The 21,051-nt window shown below is 49.1% G+C and overlaps 1 protein-coding gene and 1 non-coding gene across 2 annotated transcripts in view; one reads left to right on the top strand and one right to left on the bottom strand.

The window, feature by feature from the left end:
• The window catches only part of LOC139019285 (fer-1-like protein 5), a 56,314-nt gene that overhangs the window by 21,836 nt on the left and 13,427 nt on the right, over nucleotides 1-21,051 (top strand). The window contains exons 15-24 of the mRNA XM_070428337.1: nucleotides 2,572-2,615; nucleotides 2,709-2,791; nucleotides 2,862-2,956; nucleotides 4,474-4,602; nucleotides 5,964-6,141; nucleotides 17,366-17,490; nucleotides 18,322-18,422; nucleotides 19,095-19,272; nucleotides 19,344-19,499; nucleotides 20,417-20,548. Coding sequence (XP_070284438.1) covers nucleotides 2,572-2,615; nucleotides 2,709-2,791; nucleotides 2,862-2,956; nucleotides 4,474-4,602; nucleotides 5,964-6,141; nucleotides 17,366-17,490; nucleotides 18,322-18,422; nucleotides 19,095-19,272; nucleotides 19,344-19,499; nucleotides 20,417-20,548 — 1,221 coding nt within the window. The remainder of the gene's footprint in view (nucleotides 1-2,571; nucleotides 2,616-2,708; nucleotides 2,792-2,861; nucleotides 2,957-4,473; nucleotides 4,603-5,963; nucleotides 6,142-17,365; nucleotides 17,491-18,321; nucleotides 18,423-19,094; nucleotides 19,273-19,343; nucleotides 19,500-20,416; nucleotides 20,549-21,051) is intronic.
• On the bottom strand, nucleotides 9,864-9,972 carry LOC139020232 (small nucleolar RNA SNORA15). Its single transcript, XR_011473244.1, has one exon. It is a non-coding gene; the product is annotated as a small nucleolar RNA SNORA15 (small nucleolar RNA).

Raw genomic sequence — 21,051 nt, 5'->3', positions numbered from 1 at the left:
AGAAGCACGTGAGGGGGGAGGGCTCTGCCTGACAGGGAGCACGAGGAAGCCCAGGACTATAAGGGGAAACCTCACTACATCCAGGATTAATAAATAAGTGGGCCATACAACGGACCATTCCAGAAAACTTAAACGTGTCCTTTCACTTACATTAAATAACAAAGCAACCACTTTAAAGACTCATTCTAAACTGTAGTATGAATTATCTCCTAGGCCAAATGCCCAGGACAGAATGTCAGCTCTTTGTTGATGGCCTAGAGCAGTGATGGCGAACCTATGACACGCGTGTCAGAGGTGACACGCGAACTCATTTTTTTGGTTGATTTTTCTTTGTTAAATGGCATTTAAGTATATAAAATAAATACCAAAAATATAAGTCTTTGTTTTACTATGGTTGCAAATATCAAAAAATTTCTATATGTGACATGGCACCAGAGTTAAGTTGGGGTTTTTCAAAATGCTGACACGCCGAGCTCAAAAGGTTCTTCATCACTGGCCTAGAGCTACCATGGGCCCACATTCTGGGCGACATGTGGTTGGACTATTTGTTTCTACCCTAAATGCCCAAGAGGCTCTTTGGTGTGGGGTTCTGAGGCCTGATTTTTATAGCCTTGCAGTCCTTCTAGGTCACTTGTCAATGGTGTGGATGCCGGTTCTCTTCAAGCCCTGGCAGCCAGGCTTCCAAGAGCCGTGTGCAAACCGAGGGGAGCCAAGTCTGAGAGAACTTGAGCACTCTCATGAGCGCAAGGCACAGAACGCTGAGTGCCACCCATTAGGCCACCCAGAGGGTGTTTGGGTTCCTTATCTTACATTTGTGTGACATGAAATTAGCTAAGGAGCTCCCCTCTTCCCTCCTTTGGGACCTCCTCCTCGCTCTTTTAGAAGCTTCCCCAGTCTCCTCCTGGTGAGTCATCATTTTTAACCATTCCACCTAACCCCTACCTCCTTAGGTGATTTTATAGACTCATAAAGTAGGATGAGAGTTTAGAGGGCCAAGTTCATCCCCCACCCTTGCCAAGCTCACCCCCACCTGTGATGAGGCAGGACCCTCAGATGCTCAGCTGCCATTAGGCTCAGAACCAGTGGCCCAGGTCAGGCCTCCTCCATCCCTGAAGGGGCCTTCCAACAGTTAAAGGCACCCATGCATCCCCTGGGCCCTCACCCATTTCTGACAGGACACAATGTCCAGGACGGGGACCAGTTGGATGCAGGCCTGAGGATTACTGGTCCTTTGGAAATGCAGCAGAAAGATGTGCGCCTCACGTCGATGTGGCCGGATGTAGTCATCCTCCACAAACGGTAGCATCTGAGGCCAGCTGGTCAGGGCCCCAGGACAGGAGGGGAGTCAAGGCAAGGAAGTGGGAGGAGAATTTCCAATAGGGACGATGGAAAGGTAGTTTACCCATGAATTTGAATTTGGTGGATTCATAACTTTGGAAGACCTGGGTGCCTGCTGGTGCTCATGTCTCCACTTCCAACGCCCTTCCTTAACCTGGGTAATTCCTCATTTCTTAATACCCAGCTGTTCAACCAGAAAGCCTTTCCCTACCTCCCCTTGGCCCCCAACCTGCACAGCGAGGCGGGCATGAACGAGGAGAATGGAGAACTGGAAGGATCCCAGCAGGGCCCCAGGAACTGCTATGAGGGAAGAAGAGGCCCTGGCTGAGAAGATGGGGGACCAACTCAGACCTCAACCCGGCAGCTGTTTTAAACATGGACTTTATTGTTCTCTTAATTAAAGGAACCCTATAGCAGAGTAGAGATATGACTCAGAAGCATGGGTTCTAATCCTGACTCCACCCCTTACTGTGTGACCTTGAACAAGTTCCTCTGCTTCTCTGGGCCTCATTTCCTGTCTGCAAATAGGGACAGTCCCAGCCCTCCCTGGGCTTAGGCAGTGTTGTCAGGAGCTTGAGGCTGCATCAGCCCTTGCACCTAACATGAGAACTTCAGGAATTCAACTTCTCTGTGCCTCAGTTTTCCTGTCTGAAAATGGGACTAAGAATAGCACTTAGCTAATGAGGTTGTTGGGACTCAATTGGTACAGGAGATCATTCAGTACAGGTCGGGGGACATGGGACACCCCCCTCCCTCAATCAATGGATAACCATTGTTGTTTACTCTTTATGGAGATAGATGACCCACTGGTTGAAGTTAAGTGCGGATATGATCAAGACATTCTAGGCTCAAGACTCCCCCCATGAGAGGGTGTGGTAATTACACTATGCTGGGCTGTGTGAGGACTGTAGTCGTGAAATCACAGTCCAGGTCTCACAGGTCCTGAGCTTATGCAATTAGCGGGCCGTTTGAAGACCAATAATACAAATGATCATGGGACACAGCCCTAGCCTCTCCCAGGGCCTTGCAAGGATCCATGCAAGTAGGGGTCCTAAAGCTTAGGGTCCAGAAGCTCCCATGATAAATCTACCTTGGCTGTAGTTAATGGCTCATTGATAACTAAGCCAGGCCTTGGACCTGGACCCAGGACTTCCAATTGCTTGTGGTCTCCGTGAGGACTGGACCCTCCAAGCAGGAACACACACCCACTGTGTCTCTCTCCTCCCCCTGCAGCTGCCCTGCCTCTCCAGCTACATCAAGTTCAGAGTCTGGGACTGGTGAGCAACCAGGTGGAGGCTGGAAAACATGCCGGGGAGGGGAAAGTCGGAGCTGAGTCAGGGGCTCAGCCAGCAGTATGCACTTCTCTCCAGCCCCAAGGGCAAACTCTGGAGTGAAATCGGGACTGTCAGCCTGGTACTCAACCAGATCTCGTCCACCGGAGCAGAAATAGAAGGCAAGCAAGCCCCCAGTCCCCCTCCGGTGCCTCTCGCACCTGGCCGCCCTCTCACCCTCTCTTCTTGCAGGAATGTACTCTGGTTTCCTACCCTGCTTTGGCCCCAGCTTTCTGACTCTCCATGGGGGTAAAAAGGCCCCTTTCCAGATCCAAGAAGAAGGCGCTGTAAGACTCTCATGTCAACTCTAGGGAACAGAGGAGGTAAAACCGACCATGTGTGAGGCACTGGGGCCTGGGAGATGCCTGGGGAGGATCCGGGCCTGGTTTCTGTCCACCACATGCTGGTAGAGAACGTGAAGCCTGTCCGTAAATGGCCGTGAATGTGTGGGATGCGGGCCATGGCACAAGAAAGGAGCAGATGGAGGTCATGGAGATGGGATCCTGGGTAAGATTTTCAACAGGTGGAAAGGACCTATGAGACGAAAGCAGCAGCAAAGGTAAATGTAGAAAAGCACTAGGGTTATTTAGGCCTGGTGAGAAATGCCAGAAAACCAAGTCCAATGGACTTACAAGAGGGAATGGGGCTAGGAAGGCCTCTGAGTGAGGAAGAGGCAGGCACCACAACCTCAGTGCCATCAGAAGACTCTCACACTCTCTCCATCTCTCATCTCTGCTGCTGTCTAGCCCTGGCCTCATTCTTTCCCACTGCAGTCAGGTTTCCGTGCTGGCACTGTGTTCCCGGGACTCTCTAACAGGGCCAGGGAAGCATTCTCATTGGTGTCCTTAGGTCACATGTGCTTCCCTTGGGCCAGTCACTGTGGCCAAAGCACAGGACATAGTCTGATTGGCCACTAGTTATCACAGTGCCCTCCCAGCAGGAAGCATTTATGGGATCTACAGGCCAAATACATGGAGGGAAGAAGCAAGCTGAAGGGTGCAGAGGAAGGGTCAGGGCCTAGAGCAAGCATGTCAAACTCGAGGCAGGCGGGCCACATGCGGCCCACAACGAATATTTTTGCGGCCCAGCCAATATAACGGTATATAAGAAATGTTTTAATAAAAATTTCATAACTTAATTTTTACAATATCCTGTTATACATAATTATTAATAACGAGCTACAACGTTCACTAATGACTGATTATTATAATCGTGTTGCATTCATTTTCCTTATGCATCTTATGCACAGGCGCACCATTTCTCTCCACTAAAACTAGCAGCAAATATTTTAGCAGCTGATTGCCATGTCATTAGTCTTGGACTGATCTGTTTGGTGTGCGCAACAGGAAATATTCTACTTTCGGAGAAAAAGAAAAATGGGTTTATTTGCGTTACGCTTATTAATTTGTGCAGTTATTCAGTGTCTGGTACGTTAATGTTCAAGAAAAAAAATATTAATTTTATTAAAATCTTCTATTATTTTATGTTAGTGATTACTTATTTATTTCAGCCCTTTGTATTCAGCATGTCTCTATAGAAATAAACCTATGTTTCTGTGAAAATTGAAGCTTTTGCTTTTTTGTGGCCAACATAAACTTCAACCTTGTTTATTTGGCCTATGTTAGCCTTTGAGTTTGACTTGTTTGGCCTAGAGGTTTCCAGGAACACTGTGTCTGGGGTCTGGAATTCCTCCCTGGGGTTGAACTTACCGGACAATTCTGTCTTTACTGCAGAGGTGTTGGGAGATTGGCCTGCTCTGTTTCTCTCATCCCCTTCCTCCCCACTTTCCTCTCTCTTTTCTTAGGGTATCCCCAGCTCTGTTAAGGACGGTTTGGAGTATCGAGGCCGGGTCTTCCTGGAGTTAGTCACCAACATCAAGTCCCACCCAGACAGTAGGATAAAGGACCTCTCCCAGGAAGTGACCAATGTAGAGGTAACCCAGGAAGAAAGGGGCCCTCTGCCGACCCCAATCAGGGGCCACAAGCTGAATGTGGTAATGGGTGCGTGAGGATGGTGCTCAACCCACCTGAGTCTTTCCTGAGCCGCTAGAGCATCCTGCCGTGCCAAATCCCAGGTGGCCAGGGGACCTAGTAAAGACAAGATAAGGCTTTGGCTTAAGGAAAGTGTCATCTAGTTAAGCAGGAAGATTCTAAGAAGTTTGGGTTTCTTCCTAAAGGCAGGGGAAGGCCATTGAGGCAGCAAAGTGTTGAGAATAGTCAGGAGGGAGTAAGGTGAGTCACTCACTTGCTCAAGAGAAATGGTACAGTTACAGGGAAGAGAGCTTTACAGGAGAGAGCTGGTTCCAAAGGGACTCTGAGTGATCAGAGCCACCAACTAACAGGACAGAAGAAGTGAAACCCATTCCCCTAAGCCAGTGGTTGGCAAACTCATTAGTCAACAGAGCCAAATATCAACAGTACGACGATTGAAATTTCTTTTGAGAGCCAAATTTTTTAAACTTAAACTATATAGGTAGGTACCTTGTTATTAACTTAATTAGGGTACTCCTAAGGCTTAGGAAGAGCCACACTCAAGGGGCCAAAGAGCCACATATGGCTCACGAGCCACAGTTTGCGGACCACTGCGGGCCTAAGCTGATACCTATTTTCTGCTTCAGGCAGGAGAGAGAAGTTGCAGATGGTGCATGGAGACAAGTGCATAGCAACTTGGCTGGAAAGAGGAGGGAGACAAGATCAGGTGGTAGCTGAGGGGAGAAGGAGGCTATGTTTAAGGCAGGGGAGACCTGAGCTAGGGAACAGGCTAGGAATATGCAAGAGTAGGGCAGAGGTTGCAACAGAAACAAGAGAGGAGCTATAGAAAGAGGCCCCCCCCCCCCCCGCCCGAGCAGAAGGGAGGCATGGTGGGAGGAGGGGGCTTGAGGAGGAGCAAGAAAGGATGTATGTGTGCAACGTCTACCTTGCACCCCTGCCCCCACTCAGTTTCATCTGAGAAGAGCATTTAGGCCAAAAGGAGAAGAGTGGTGTGGCCCAACATGGGTGTAGGTAGGTGGCCCAACCACAGCCTCACCTGACCAGCAAGAAGACCTTTCGCTTTCTGCCCAGTTGCAGAAAGGGAAGGGATCAGGGTTGCCTGGGTCGGGGAGCGGGCAGGTGATGGAGGTCCTGGAAGGAACTGCCTCCTTGATCAGCCAGGTGAGTAGGAGTCAAGGCAAGGCTTTGAGTGGGGGGTGGGTTTCAGTGATGGTCTAGCTCACCTCATCCTTGCCCCTTTCCTGTCTTTATAGCCTTGTTCATCTTGGCTTATGTGCTGGGGGTGTGGGGGTTATTGTTTTAGAAGCACAAGAACCGCCTAAAGTATGGGCTGTGCATCATCTTCCTTTCCTGTACCATGATGCCCAACTTTAAGGACCTGATCCAATTCGAGGTCAGCATCGGCCACTATGGAAACAAGATGGACCGGAATTACAAGCCTCTCGTCTCAACCACACAGTATAGCCCAGTGATATATGATGGTAATAGTCAAATCCAGCCAAGAGGTGGAGAGCATCCACTGCATGCCAGGCTCTGAACCCTTGGAAGGGTATTAGCTCATGGAACATTCACAGGCATTGTTAACCCATGTTCCACACATTAGGAAAGTGAGCTTCAAGGAGGTGAAGTCACCTGCCAAACATTGCACAACTACTGAGTCCTGAGCCCACAAGAGTTGAAACCAGGTCATGGCTTCAAGTCCTCCTCCACACTACAACTTCCCAATCCCACCTTCTCCCCCACTACACTGAACCAGCCCCGTCCATCCATGCAACTTCCACCCACTGTTCATCTCCCTACCTGCTATCCATCCATCTCTCCTCATCCAATACCTACCTATTGGACACCCATATTGGGCACTAGAGAGAAACGGTCCTCAAAATGCGGTGTCTAGGCAGCAGCCTCAGTATTGCCTGGGAACTGTGAGAAATGCAGATTCTTGGCCCCACCCCAGTCCTAAAGAATCAGAATATCTGGGGATGCGGCCCCACAATCTGATTTAGCAAGCCCTCCAGACGATTCAGATGCATGCTAAAGTTTGAGAATCGCTGCTCTGGAGGAATATGGTCTCCCTTTCACCTTCATCAGCTTCACCATCTCGTCACCCATTGAGAGGCTTTCCTCTCAGCTGGCAGTCATTGTATTCCTCTTCACTGCCTGTTCTTTTAAGAACAGCTTTATTAAAATATAATTCAGAATATCATACAATTTACCCATGTAAAGTAGACCATTCAGTGGTTTTTCGTATGTTCACAGAACTGTGCACCATCACCGTGGTCAATTTTAGAGCATTCATCATCCCAAAAAGAAATCCTGTACCCACTAGCAGTCACTTTCTATTCTCCTATCTCCCCAACCTTAGGCAACCACTAATCTATTTTCTGTCTCTATAGAGTTTCCTATTCTGGACCATTTCCCCACCTCGCCACCCCCAACCCGGACCTTTTATATACATAGAATCATACAATATGAAGAAAGACTGGCTTCTTTAATATGGCATAATATTCTACTTTTTATTAATTTTTTATTTGTATCCACTTTTAGTAATGATATGCTATGAAAAAACTTGTCATACCATCATAATCATTTTATTTTTTAATTGAATTTTAAAATAATCTTTATTGTTGAGAGTATTAAAGATGTCCTCCCCATTCCCCCCCCCCCCCAAACTCCCCCCCCCAACTGGTTCCTGCCCCATCCCAGACCTTCACCACCCTATTGTCTGTGTCCATGGGTAATGCATGTATGCATATAAGTTCTTTGGTTAATCTCTTCCCCTACCCTTACCTCTGAGTTTTATCTGTCTGTTCCATGTTTCCATGCCTCTGGTTCTACTATATTCATCAGTTTATTTTGTTCATTAGATTCCATGTTTGGTTATTTTGATTTTTAAGTTCAATTGTTGATAGATATATATTTATTGCCATTTTATTGCTCTTATTTTTAATCTATTTTCTTCTTCTTAAAGAAGCCCTTTAACATTTCATGTAATACTGGTTTGGTGGTGATGAACCCCTTTCACTTTTTCTTGTCTGTGAAGCTCTTATCTGACCTTTAGTTCTAAATGATAGCTTTGCTGGGTAGAGTAATCTTTGTTGTAGGTATTTGCTTTTCATCACTTTGAATGTTTCTTGTCACTCCCTCTGGCCTGCAAAGTTTCTGTTGAGAAATCAGTTGACAGTCATATGGGTACTTCCTAGTAGGTAACTACCTGCTTTTCTCTTGCTGCTTTTAAGATTCTCTCTTTGTCTTTAACCTTTTGCATTTTAATTATGATGTGTCTTGGTGAAGGCCTCTTTGGGTTCATCTTGTTTGGGACACTCTGTGCTTCTTGGACTTGTATGTCTATTTCTTTCACCAGGTAAGGGAAGTTTTCTGTCATTATTTTTTCAAATAGGTTATCAATTTATTGCTCCCTCTCTTCTCCTTCTGGTACCCCATGATGCAAATGTTAGTATACTTGAAATTGTCCCAGAGAGTCCTTACACTATCTTCATATTTTTGAATTCTTTTTGCTCTTCTGATTGGGTGTTTTTTCTAAGTCTCTAATTTTATTCTCAGAGCCCTCTATTCTACTGTTAATTCCCTGTAAATTATTCTTCATTTCAGTTAGTATAGCCTTCATTTCTGACTGGTCCTTTTTCATGTTGTTGATGTTCTCACTTAAGTTCTTTAAAATTCTCGCTAGTTTCCTGAGTTTCTCACTAAGTTCCTTGAAGTTCTTATTAAGTTTCTTGAGCATCCTTATAACCATTGTTTTGAACTCTGAATCTAGTAGTTTACTTGCTTCCATTTACTTTAGTTCTTTTTCTGGAGATTTCTTCTGTTCTTTCATTTACAACATGTTTCTTTGTCTCTGCATTTTGGCTGCTTCTCTGTGTTTGTTTCTATGTATTAGGTAGACCTGCTATGTCTCTTTGAATTGGTAGAGTGGCCTTATGCAATCGGTGTTCCTTAGGGCTCAGTGGCTCAATCTCCCCTGCCACCTGAGCTGGGCACTTTAGATGGATCCCTGTGTGGGCTGTGTGCATTGTCCTGTGGTAGTTGAGCCTTAATTGCTGTTGGCATTACTGGGAGGGATTAAGCTTCAGGCCAATTGGCTGTGCAGACCAGCTGTGACTACAGCAGAAGAACTGCTGTGCAGGAGATGCCTATGGAGTAGGACTTGCCTCAGTGGGACTTCGAAGCTTTCAAAGTCTGCCTCTTACATTGTGTCTCAAATAGATGTGGTTAGGGTTGTAATCTGGCATGGTCTGAAGCTGACCACCAGATGCACTGGCTCTGGAGTCTCCCAGAAGGTGCAAAGTCAGCCACTTCCTGTGCCCTGCCTAGGGCCACCTAACACAAGCTACAGAGCAATCTGCAAATGGCTGCTACGTGTTTTGGGTTTGGAGGTGCCAGGAGAGTCCAAGCTGTGAACCAAGGGAGGCTGCTGCTAGTGCCAGGCCTGGGGCTCCTTATTGAGAGGTATGGGGCATGCAGAGGTTAGCTGCTGCTTATTTGATAATTTTTAGGAGAGTTTGAAACCTGAGCTAGGACAGGCCATTCATATGGAAAAGCTGCTGCAAATAGCTTGGGTGGGGCTGCAAATTAGGTGGGGCAGACAGTGTGAGCCAGGTTGATTCAGATATGGTGACAGCCTATGGCAGGGGAGAGAGGGACAGGGGGAGGTGGAGAGAAGGGGAAGTTCTCAGCAAAGGAACAAAGGCCTTGCCAGCACTTTTGTCTGGGAGAAAGCTGCCCCTCAGTTCTTGCCCTCATGCCAGACAATTTAGTTCCTCGCTGTATGTCCCTGGATCCTTTCAAGCTGCTGCCCCAGCACTAGAGCTCATAGGGAGTGGGTCTGAGTAAGTCCGTGTGTGGACCCTTTAAGAGGAACTGCCTGGGACTCCAGCAACCCTCCATGTCACTCAGCCACAATCCCCGCTGGCTTTTACAGCCTAAAGTTATAGGTATTTCTTTATGGAACTTTGGGCTGAGGGGTCTGGTGTGGGGCTGGGACCTCTTGCTCCTCACAGGGGACCACCACAGCCAAGGAATCCCTCCCGATTAAAAAACCACCACCCGTGCGTGTCGGACCAACCTGTTCTGTGCCTCCACCTCTCCTACCAGTCTCAGAGTGGCTTCTTTAATTCTCTAGTTATAGGATTTTCATTCAGCCAGATTTCAGGCAGTTCTGAATGATGGTGGTTCTATGGTTTAGTTGTAATTTTGCTTGTCCCATCATTGCCATTTTAAAAGAAAGATTTTACTTTTGTATGGTGTCTGGCTGTGTAAGCTACTGGTAAAAAGAACACAGTATTCAACCGTGCCTTCTACTTGTTTCTAAATTATAAAATAAATATACAAAAAGTATATAAGTGCATATATAGTGTAAAGAAGAACAAAAGTAGTACCCACCAGCTCGCACTGAGATTAAAAGAGAGAAAATTGTTAGCCTCTTAGAAGGCCTCCCATGTATTCTTCCAAGATTCATTTACCCAAGAAATAACCACGATCCTGACTCTTGTGATAGTGACACCCCTGCTTTTTAAAAAATATTTTTTATTAATTATTGATTTTTAGAGGGAGAGGAAGGGAAAGGGAGAGAAGAACAACAACAACAAAAGTTGATGTGAGAGAGAAACATCGGTTAGCTGCCTCCTGCGTGCCCCCAAGGATCAAGTCTGCACCCTTTCAGTGCACTGGACAATGCCCAACCAACTGAGCCACACCAGCCAGGGCCACACCCCTGCTTTAAAAAAATGTTTAATCACTTATGTGTGCAGCCCTAAAGAGCATACTATTGTTTCAGTTTATATCAGTGCAACTTTTCAATCTGAATTCATCTGTTTTTGCACCTTCTGCTCAATATTGATATTTTATATTGGTATTCATAGCTGAAGTTAATGTTTATTTCTGTATATACCCTGCTGTATGATTATAACCTTCCCTATAAGTTTGATAGAAGTCATCTCTAATTATGTGGTATATGTACACATTTAGGTTGTATCTTTTTTTCTACTATAATAATTTTGTTATAAACATTCTTATACATGTCTCCTGGTCACAAGACCGAGACTTCCTCTAAATTACAAACCCAGGAGTGGAAGAGAAATTTAAAGCAAAAGTAATTATAACAAATTACGCTTTCATCAGTGTGGTATGAGAATTCCTGCTACTCTGCATTCTCACCAGTACTTGATGTTGCCTAGTTTAAATTTTTTGCCAATCTAGTGAATGTATGTTATAATTGAATTTATTGGGGTGACATTGGTTAATAAAATTATATAGGTTTCAGATATACAATGGTATAATACATCATCTGTATATTGTATCGTGTGTTCACCACTCCAAGTAATCTGGTGGATGTAAAATGGTATCTTATAAGATCTTGATTTTCATTTTCCTGATTACAAATGAAGGCTGAGCATCTTTTCACAAATTTACAAACATTTGTTCTTCCTCATCTGTAAAAGCTTATATACCTTTTATCCATTATTCTATTTGGCTGTATTTTTCTTATTGACTTGTATATTATTTTTTCTGGGAACAAACTTTTGTCAGATGTGTGTGCCATAAATATAATTCTCTAAGTTTGGGCTTTTCATTCTCTTAATGGTGACTATTTCTTTATTGAGGTATTATTTACAAACAATAAGATTTTAAGTGTATAGTTAAGTGGAATTTCACACACATACACCTGTATAACCACTATGGGTAGAAAAATAAATCACCCCAGAAAGCTGTCATATTCCCCTTCTCAGTCAGTCTCCCTACCCTGGGGGGCAATCAGTGCTGTGATGGCTATCAATATAGATTCACTAGAGACTTGGTGCACAAAAATGTGTGCACTCGGAGAGGGGGGGGGTAGGGGTCCCTCAGCCCAGCCTGTGCCCTCTCACAGTCTGGGACCCCTCGGGGGATGTCCACCTGCTGGCTTAGGCCCGCTCCCCTGGCACCCCGGGAGCCCTCGGGGAATGTCCACTTGCCAGTGGGGAGCAGGCCTAAGCTGCAGTCAGACATCCTTAGCGCTGCTGAGGAGGCGGGAGAGTCTCCTGCCACCACCTCTGCGTTGGCAGCCGTCAGCCTGGCTTGTGGCTGAGCAGAGCTCCCCCTGTGGGAGCGCACTGACCACCAGGGGGCAGCTCCTGCATTGAGCATCTGCCCCCTGGTGGTCAGTGTGTGTCATAGTGACCAGTCATCCCCAGTCATTCTGCTGTTAGGGTCAATTTGCATATTACCTTTTTATTATATAGGATAGAGGCCTGGTGCATGGGTGGGGGCCGGCTGGTTTGCCCTGAAGGGTGTCCCGGATCACTGAGGGGGTCTTGCTGGGGTGCCTGGCCAGCCTGGGTGAGGGGCTGAGGGCTGTTTTCAGGCTGGCCACACCCCCTTCAGGGTGGGGGTCCCCACTGGGGTGCCTGGCCAGCCTGGGTGAGGGGCTGATGGCTGTTTGCAGGCTGGCCAAGGCCCCCAGTGGGGACCCTCACCCCATGAGGGTATGACCAGCCTGGGTGGGGGCTGAGGGCCATTTTCAGGATGGCCACACCCCCCCCCAGACTCCCTTGCCAGATAGTAGAAGGGCAGATAGTATTGTCCTCTCCTTCTCCTCCTCTCCCCTACCTTCCCCTACTTTTCCCTGCCTTCCTCTCCCCTCACATGTACTAAATTTATTTCTTTTATGGCTCTGGCATTTGAGTCATAATTAGAAAGGTCTTTTCCACTCCAGATTTATTAAGGAACTCTCTTACGTTTTCTTCTAGATTTGTGGTTTCTTAAAGTTTCATAACTCATACTTTTTCTCTTTCTGATATATTTTTTCTAGAATCTCTTTATCTTTTCATCCCAAAGATTCTCTATCTTGTAAGTTCAATAACATCACTAGGATATGTCTGGGTGTTGATCCTTCTGGGTCAGTTTTCCCTGGTACATGGTGTATTCTTTCAATATGCAGAGTCAAGTCTTCCTTTTGTTGCTGTTAGTAATGCATTTAGTGTAAAATTTAAATTACTAAAATTCACTTGTTTTGTACAATTCAATGATTTTAGTAAATTTACAATGATTTTTAGTAAATTTACCAGCCATTACCATGCCGAGTTTTAGAACATTTCTATCACCCAAAGATTTCTTGTGTAGTCATTTTCCCCTTCCCATCCCTAGGCCCATACAATTAAGACTCTACTTCTGTCTGTGTGTTTACTTTCCCTGGGCATTTCGTAGAAAGGAATCACACAATATGTGGTCTTTCACTTCTGTCACTTGACATAATGCCTTGAGGTTTATCCCTGGTGTAGCATCTATCAGCACTCCATTCCTTTATATTGCCAAATAGTGTTCCATTGCACATATGTACCACTCATCACTTGTTAGGCCACTTATCACTTGATGAATATCGTTTCTACTTCTCTATTCTTGTCTATTATGAATGAAGCTGCTATGAACATTTGCGTAAAGTCTTTGTGTGGACACAGGCTTTCATTTCTCTTGGATGGATACTTAGAAATGGAATGGTTTTTTAAAAAACTGACAAAATTTTCTGAGGGCCTGCACCATTTTCCATTCCCCCAGCAGCGTATAATGGTCCCAGTCTCTCTACATCCTCACCAGTTTGTTATTATTTATTTTTATAATATTTATTATAGTGGGCATGTATCTTGTGCTTTTAATTTGCATTTTTCTAATAACTAACGATGCTAAGCATCTTTTTGTGTACTCTTTAACCATTCATATATCTTCTTTGGTGATATGCCTACACAAATCTTTTGCCTTTATTTATTTATTTATTTACTTATTTACTTATTTATTGTTAATCCTTACTTGAGGATATTTTCTTCATTGATTTGCAGAGAGAGTGGAAGGGAGGAGGAGAGCTAGAGAGCGAAACATTGATGTGAGAGAGAGAGCGACATCAATTGGTTGCCTCCCATATTCCAGGGATTGACCCTGCAACCGAGGTATGTGCCCTTGACCAGAATAGACCCACCACCCTTCAGTCTGCAGGCCGATGCTCTATCCACTTGAGCCAAATAGGTGAGGGCATCTTTTGCCCATTTTTGAATTGGGCTGTTTGTCTTCTTATTGTTAAGTTGTAAGAGTTCTTTATATATTCTGGATACAGGGCTTTTATCATATACATTACTTGCAAACAGTCTGTGACTTATTTTTTTCAGGTTTATAACTTCATTAGGCAGTCAGTAGTTAATTCTCATCCACATGAACTGTTTGCAGATTTTTATACATTCGTTGGTTGATTCTTGTATGTGCCCTGACCACGGAACGAACCCGCAACCTTCACACATCCGGACGATGCTCTAACCAACTGAGCTAGCTACCTGGCCAGGGCACTTTTCATTTTCTTAATGGTGGCTTTTGATGTGCAAACATTTAATTTGGAAGAAGTCCGTTTTTTTTTTCTTTTCTGGTGTCATATCCAATCCAAGAATTGTTTGCCTAACCCAAGGTCATGTAGGTTTCCTCCTCTTTTTTCTTCTAAAAGTTTTACAGTTTTAGTCTTACATTTAGCACTGTGATCCATTTTGAATTCCTTTGCATTTTCCCCAGCACCATCTGTTAAAAAGACTCTCCTTCCCCCAATGTTCTATTGTTTAGGTTTCCTACTCAGGGGCCCCGTTTGGGTTCCGCAGCTCTTGGTTTTCTTCTGTGTCTGTCTGTCCTTTTCTCCCCAGTCCTTCTTGACGCTTTCCGTTTCCTTTGGCCACTTTTCTGGTTTCTATGTTTCTGACCACATTATCTGCAAGGTCTGCTCTCCCCGGGGCTGCTTTTTCTACTCGGCTTCCTTTCTGTGATGCTTTTGTTTTCCTTGTACTTGTTTTCTGAGTTTTGCTGGCTCCCATTTCCTCATCTGACTCCCCAGTTCCTTCTGGGAGTGTGTTTTTGCTGGCACTCTCTGCTCTCTGCTCTGTCAGGCTGGGCTCCCTGCTGTCTGTCTTGGTCCTCAGGTCTCCACAGGTGACTTCTGCTGGGCCTCACCCCTTGGGGCTCCTGGGGCAATCACAGTTGCTTTTGGCAGTCCTCGGGTGTATTTTGAGTCTGAAGATTATATCTGTCTCCTTGTTTTGCTGAAAATGGAGTTATTTTCCTTCTCCTTGTTGCTTTTGTACGCCATCCAAGAGTAGAAGAAGAAAATTGCCGTTTGTGTCTTCATGCTCCTATCTGACAACCCCAGCCTGGGATCTCTGCTTGTTTATCATCCTGATCATCCCCTCAGTGCCAGGGTCTAAAGCTGATTCCTTCCAACAATTTTGAAAAATTATATGATACTTTCCTTTGAAAATGACCCCCTCCCCTTGTCCCTTGTAATCTCCTTCTCGAATTCACTCTACCATCTGTGGAAGTTCCCATTTTATTCTTCATATTTTTAATCTCTCTTCCATATTTGTCATATCTCTGGGCTGCATTCTACATTTCTTCTAGGGCTTCTAGAAAAGGCTTTAGGCGGCCATTTGATTGACCACTTTTTGGCAGCTCCTGTCCTCCTCTCCACTCTTCTTCCACAGAGTTTGACACACTGCATGTTACATATTTATTTTGTCTTCTTTGCCCCCCACTATTTTTTAAATTCTTAAGTAAACTTTGTATGTGAGTATAACATGTCTGTGGAAAAGTACACCAACCGAGGTGTCCAGTGCTAGGACACTGGCAGCGCTAGGCTTTCTCTCCTGACCCCTGGGCTCAGGTGGTTGCCAAGGCAGACGTGCCCCTGTCACGACATCCAGACCGTGAAAGAGTCCTGACATCCCAGAGGCCCCTGGACTCCCCACCCGCCAAGGGCAATCACTCGCCAAGCCTCCAGTTCGTTTTGTCTGGTTTTTAACTTTATATCAAAGAAATCATATAGGATGTATTCTTATGTGTCTGGCACCTTTTGCCCATTATTTTGTTTGTGAAATTCATTCACAGACCCAGATGTTGCTGGGAGTAGTCACAGCTCATCCTCATTGCTGTGTGGTGTTCCTTTGTGCAAATATACCATCATTTATTTGTCCTTCTACTTCTGAGGGAGAGTTCAGTGGTTTCCAATTCAGAGCTATGACGAATGGCGCTGTGATGAACATATTTCTGTCTTTTGATAATGCCGCGTGTGCCTTGCGGTTGGGTGTGCACCAAGGAGCCGAGCTGCTGGGTCAGAGAGCGTGTGCCGGTTCTCAGCTGCTCATTTTCTTGGAACTTTACTTGTGGAATCCTTTGGGACTTGGCTAAAGTTTCATGCCCCTGAGGAGGTTTGTCTTTTTTCCCTCCGGTTACTTGGGGGCCCTGCCAACCGGAGACCACTTTAAATTTTGTGCAGACCCTGCAGGTGACCTGAATGCAGAATGCAGCCTGCAGGAGGGCCCGTTTGTGGTAACAAATTTGGGGAAAATTTCCCTGTCGACTCGCCCCAGAGCCAGGCTGGAGACAGGTATGTTTCCTCACCGTGTTCTTCTGTGTGGGGGTTATTTTTCATTGACTGAGGGATTAGGTTTTGAAGCGCCAGCTTTGCGTGGCATATTACTTTGCTAGGGCTGCCATGACCAAGCACCACAGTCCTGGAAGCTAGACATCTGAAACCAAGGTGTAGGCAGGAGCGGTTCCTTCTGATGGGCCCGAGGGGCAGGTGCCAGGCCCTCTCCCAGCTTCTGGTGGCTGCTCGCGTGTTCGGTGTGCCGTGGTTTGGAGACACAGCACTCCCTCTCTGCCTCTGTCTGCCTCTGTCTCCCTCTGTCTCTGTGTCTTTCAAAGGCCACCATCTCTTTCGGTCTCTCCTCCTCTTATAAAGACACCAGTCATATTGGGTTAAGGACCCAGCCCGCTGCAGTATGACCTCATCTTAACTAATTACAGCAGCAATGAATGACCCTCTTTCCAAATAAGGTCACATTCTGAGGTGCTGGAGGTTAGGACTTCGACATACCTTTGCAGGGGACACAATTCAACCCACACCACGTGGAGTCTCCCGCTGGACTGCCCACCGTGGCAGCACTAGGCTTTCTCTCCTGACCCCTGGGCTCGGGCAGTTGCCAAAAAGAAGTGCAAGTTCTCCAAGATTTGCCAGAAACTCAGAGGGCAGGAGCCAGCCTGCTTCTACTTGCCTCAGACATTCTGCTTTATTTTTGGCTTCTGTGGTTTTCTTCCTTTTGCGTCAACAACACACCTCAGAAAAAGATCCCTAACGTTTCATCTAGGTTCCTCCCTCCGTTCAATAAGAAACATCGCCAGGAACCCAATCATCGTGGGTTTAATCCATGCTTGCCCCGACCCCCTCCTCCACACTGGCAAGATGTCTGCCCATCCCAGCCAAACCCTGGGTCTCCTCCTGAGCCCAGGGCCCACTCCCCCCTGCTTTTCAGGCCACCCAGAGGTAGACCTGCCTCCAGTCATGCCTCTGGCCTCAGTATCTCGCTTGAAGTTAAGGGCATGGGGCTGTGCAGCTAGACACCTGCATTATGCCCGCCTGGTGGTGCCACTTTAGGCACACTACTTCCCAGCCATAGCCTGGGTTTTCCCGCCTGCTCACTGGGGGCTTTGAAGGCTGCGTGACACACCAGCATGATGAGTACTCGATCAGGCGGCCCACCCTCTGGTGGGAGGGCTCCAGTTAGAATTCTTAGCAGATGGCATCCTGGAGGGATGAAGTCGCTCAGTGAAGGTCCTCTGAGGGATACACTGAGAGGAGACCCCCAGAGGCACTCAGACACCACCACCCCCCCCATCTCTGTGTCTCAGGGAACATCTACAATTACGTGCCCTGGTACAACACCAAGCCGGTGGTGGCCCTGACCTCCTACTGGGAGGACATCAGCTTCCGCACGGACTGCCTCAACCTTCTGCACTTCACTCGGGACCGCCTGGTGAGTGTGCTGGCTGGGTGCAGGGAGGACCTGTCACCGAGGGGAGATTTGGGACAGTGAGTCACAGTCGGAGGAAACCAGTCCCTTGGCTCACGCATGCCCTCCTCGCCGAGTGAGGTGGAAGTGCCTGACAGGGGGCTGGGCTCTGAAGACACCAAGATGAGTCAACACAGCCACTGCCCGGCCTCGGGGAGGTGCAGCCAGGGCTTCAGAGGATGTGCAGGCACCGGCCACGGGGCAGAGACTGGGCGGGGGAGGGGAGGTGAAGAGCCGATAGTGGAGGACGTGTTCGAAAAGGAGGTGACATTTGAGCAGAGCCCTCCAGAATGAGGAGTTTGCAGGGGGCATGGGCGGGGGCGGGGAGGGGGGTTAGAGAAGGGAACAATGTGCACAGCATGGGGATGTGAGGTCGAGGGGGGTGGGGCATGGAGGTGAGTGCGAATAAGGCCAGGAAAGCTGGGAGAGGTCAGATCACCAAAGGTCTTAGGTGTCTGTTAAGAAAGAAGCCACTGCAGTTTTAGACAGGAGAGCCAGGTGGTGCCTCCTCCTCAGATAGGACTTTCTCGCACATGGGAAGGGAAGCCCAGCAACGGGACCGGTGCCCCGCCTCGGCCCGCCTACCCTGGCTCCTTCCTGCTCCCCCTTCTTCTGTAGGGGAGTGGGAAGGGTGCATGGGGCCCTAACCCCACAAGGGCCTGTGACAGCTTTGGACTGGCATCCCCAGGTTGCCCCTCACAGGTTCCCAAGTCATGACTGAAAATGTCGGGCGAATCAGCCCTGCAGCTGCCTGGGTGCCCCATGCTCACCTGCTCTTTTCCTCCTACTGGGCAGAAAGCCAATCTGGACACCCTGAAATCTATGCGGAACCCGAGGGACCCTGCCCTGCTCCCCCAGTGGAGGAAACTGCTGAGGGACCTGGTGGAGGACTGCAAGTAGGAGCAGGGCGCCACATCGGAGCGGCCCCCCCGCCCCCCATGGCAATGGCGCCCTTCCCCACCCTGACCCCACCTCCCCAGATTTCTCCCTGGCTTAGACCCAAACAACAGAGCAGCTTCTCCTCTCCCATCAGGCCTTGCAGAAAATGGCCCTCACCTTCCCCACCTCCCCCGCCCCCGCCCTGAGCATTGTCCCTGCTGTTCCCACTCCACACCTCGTGCTCCCACCAAACCAAGCCTCTCAGTGTTTCCAGACAAGCCCTGCCCGGCCCAGCCCCACACCTTCCTTCCCCCTGCTGCTCCTCTCCACATGCCGTCTTCAGGGCTCTGACTGTTCCAGAAGATTCCTTGTAAGGCCTCTGCCTGCCCCTCACCCCACTTGGACCCTCACTGCTGCACCTCAGGGTTTGGTTGCCTCACACCCCTCTCCAAGAGGTGTGAGCATAGGCCTGGCTCCTGCAGGGACTGGGAGGGCGGGTGGGGGTGGGGGGTGAGAAACTGGGGACCAGGCCTGCACTGAGCAGGCTTCTCAGGAGGGGTGGGAAGCGCTCCCTGCGTCAGGCCAGCAGGGGCTGGGCAGGATCTTGAGTCCAGGAAGGGCACGTTGGCCCCAAACAGGGCCAGAGGCCACGCATGGCCCAGCCCTCTCCTTCCTGGTCCTGGCCACAGGCGCCCTCTGCCCTGCATGACCCATCAGCCGAAAGCCACGGAACTGGACGGGAAGAGGTGGCAGCTCCGTAACCTCCTCCTCAAGGAACTGGCCCAAAAGGCCAAGGAAGTCCAGCCTAGGGACATGGTGGCCACCGTGGAGGGCTGGCTATACCGCCTCAACGCCGTGCTCCCCGAGGTGGGCGCTGGGCCCCTGGCCGGGAGCAGGCGCGGAGCCGGTGCACGGGTCTGACTCTCCTGCCGCGGCAGCCCCAGGTGAGCATCCCGGACGTGGTGATCTGGCTGATGGCCAAGGAGCAGAGAGTGGCCTACGCACAGGTGCCCGCCCACAGCGTCCTGTTCTCCCCGACGGGGGCTCTGCACTGCGGCAAGTTCTGCGGGAAGACACAGACGCTGCTCCTGCAGGTGCGCAAGTGGGAGTCCTTGGGCAGCTCCGGTCCTGGTGCGGGGAGGCCAGGAGCACCCCAGGGAGACTCCCTGAGCTCTGGGGGGGGGGTCCCATGAGCCTCCCCTCCGGCCTGCCCCTGCCTGCTCCCGGGCCTTTTATCAGGTGAATGGGGTGGAAGTTTCCAGAGGAAGGAAAGCCCATCAGCATGAGGCCGACGTCCAGTCCATGACCCAACAATGTCCCCTGATTGCCTCCTCTGTCATCTTCACACCACACTTAGTTCCTCCTTGTTCTCTTTCCCCTGGACCACAGTTGGGCGCAGCCCAATATATGCAATGACTATAAGGTTTGGGCACCAGCCCATCGTATCAGATATAAGCCATAAATAAGACTACCACCACTCTGACCACAGCCCCTGCTTCCAGCCCGCCCCCAGCCCCGGAGGCAGGTGGGGACACGTACCTGGCTTCCCACTGCGTCCCAGAGAAGGTCCAACCTCCCTGGCCTGACCCCAGTCACCCCTCCTCCTCCGTCCTCTCAGGCCCCATCCTCTCAACAGTCAGGCCACACTGGGCTCCCCCACACCTGCCTGCCCTCTGCCCTCCTGCCATCTCGAGGCCCCTCTTGTGCCCTCTGAGTCCTTCTCATCCTGCAAGAAGCACTGACACTTGATCCCTGGCTGTACTGCTCGCTGGATCGCTAGGACCACTGTCAATGTCACCAGCATCCCTGCTTCTTCCTGGCAGCACTACCCCTCTCCCCTCAGCCCCAACTAGCGTGGGGTCATATGTACAACCATCGGCTAGCTTGGCTCAGTGTGGGGCCCCTGCTCCCGGGGCTCAGGGTGAAGGAGCAGGTGTGTGCCCCTCCCTCACCTGCACCCCTGCCCCCGGGGGGCCCACACCCCTGTGGGCTTGACCTGCCGCTGACTCAGCACCCAGAGGGTGAAGGGCGGAAGGACTCGCTCCCGGCCCATCTCCGGGTCTGCATGTGGCTGGGCAACGTCACAGACAGCTGGGACCTGCAGCTGCTCCGAGAGGGCCAGGTGGTCGTGTACGCGGAGACGGTGAGCGGCCGGGGTGGGGGGCGAGGGGGACAGAAGCAGGGGAACTGCAATGGCCCGGCACTGAGAAAACGTTCCCAGAGAATCGGATTCTGAAGGGGGTCTGATGGAGAAAGGCAGCAGAGCGACCGCAGACACTGCCCACTGGGGTCCCTGGTTCACAAGCCACAGGCATGTGGTCGCTGAGTGGTCCCCTGGGGCCGGTCACTCTCTCCCTAGTGGAGATTTATGGGGAGTTTATCCCTGTTAGTTCAGAGCATGTGAGTGAGTGAGGCCCCGGCTTGCAGGGGCCTGTCCATCACCAGCCGGGCAGCCTGGGGCCCCGCACCCCCAGCTGGGTCCTTCAGGCCAGGCTGGTGGTCTCAGGGAGAGGGAGGCCTGGCACTGTTAGAGGGACAAGAAACGGGGCGCTTTCCCACAGGGCAATGAACCCAGGGGGTGGGTGAACAGGGCTTAGGCTAAGCTGTGAAAGCAGAAGGGAAGTGGATTTAGAGTTTCAGGCTTTG

The sequence above is a fragment of the Myotis yumanensis genome, unplaced genomic scaffold (assembly GCF_028538775.1).
Source record: "Myotis yumanensis isolate MYYU_CA2020_CCGP unplaced genomic scaffold, mMyoYum1.0.hap1 SCAF_11, whole genome shotgun sequence".
In the NCBI taxonomy this organism is placed as follows: domain Eukaryota; kingdom Metazoa; phylum Chordata; class Mammalia; order Chiroptera; family Vespertilionidae; genus Myotis; species Myotis yumanensis.
Note: the sequence above shows the minus strand (reverse complement) of the source record. Positions and strands in the feature narration are given on the sequence as shown.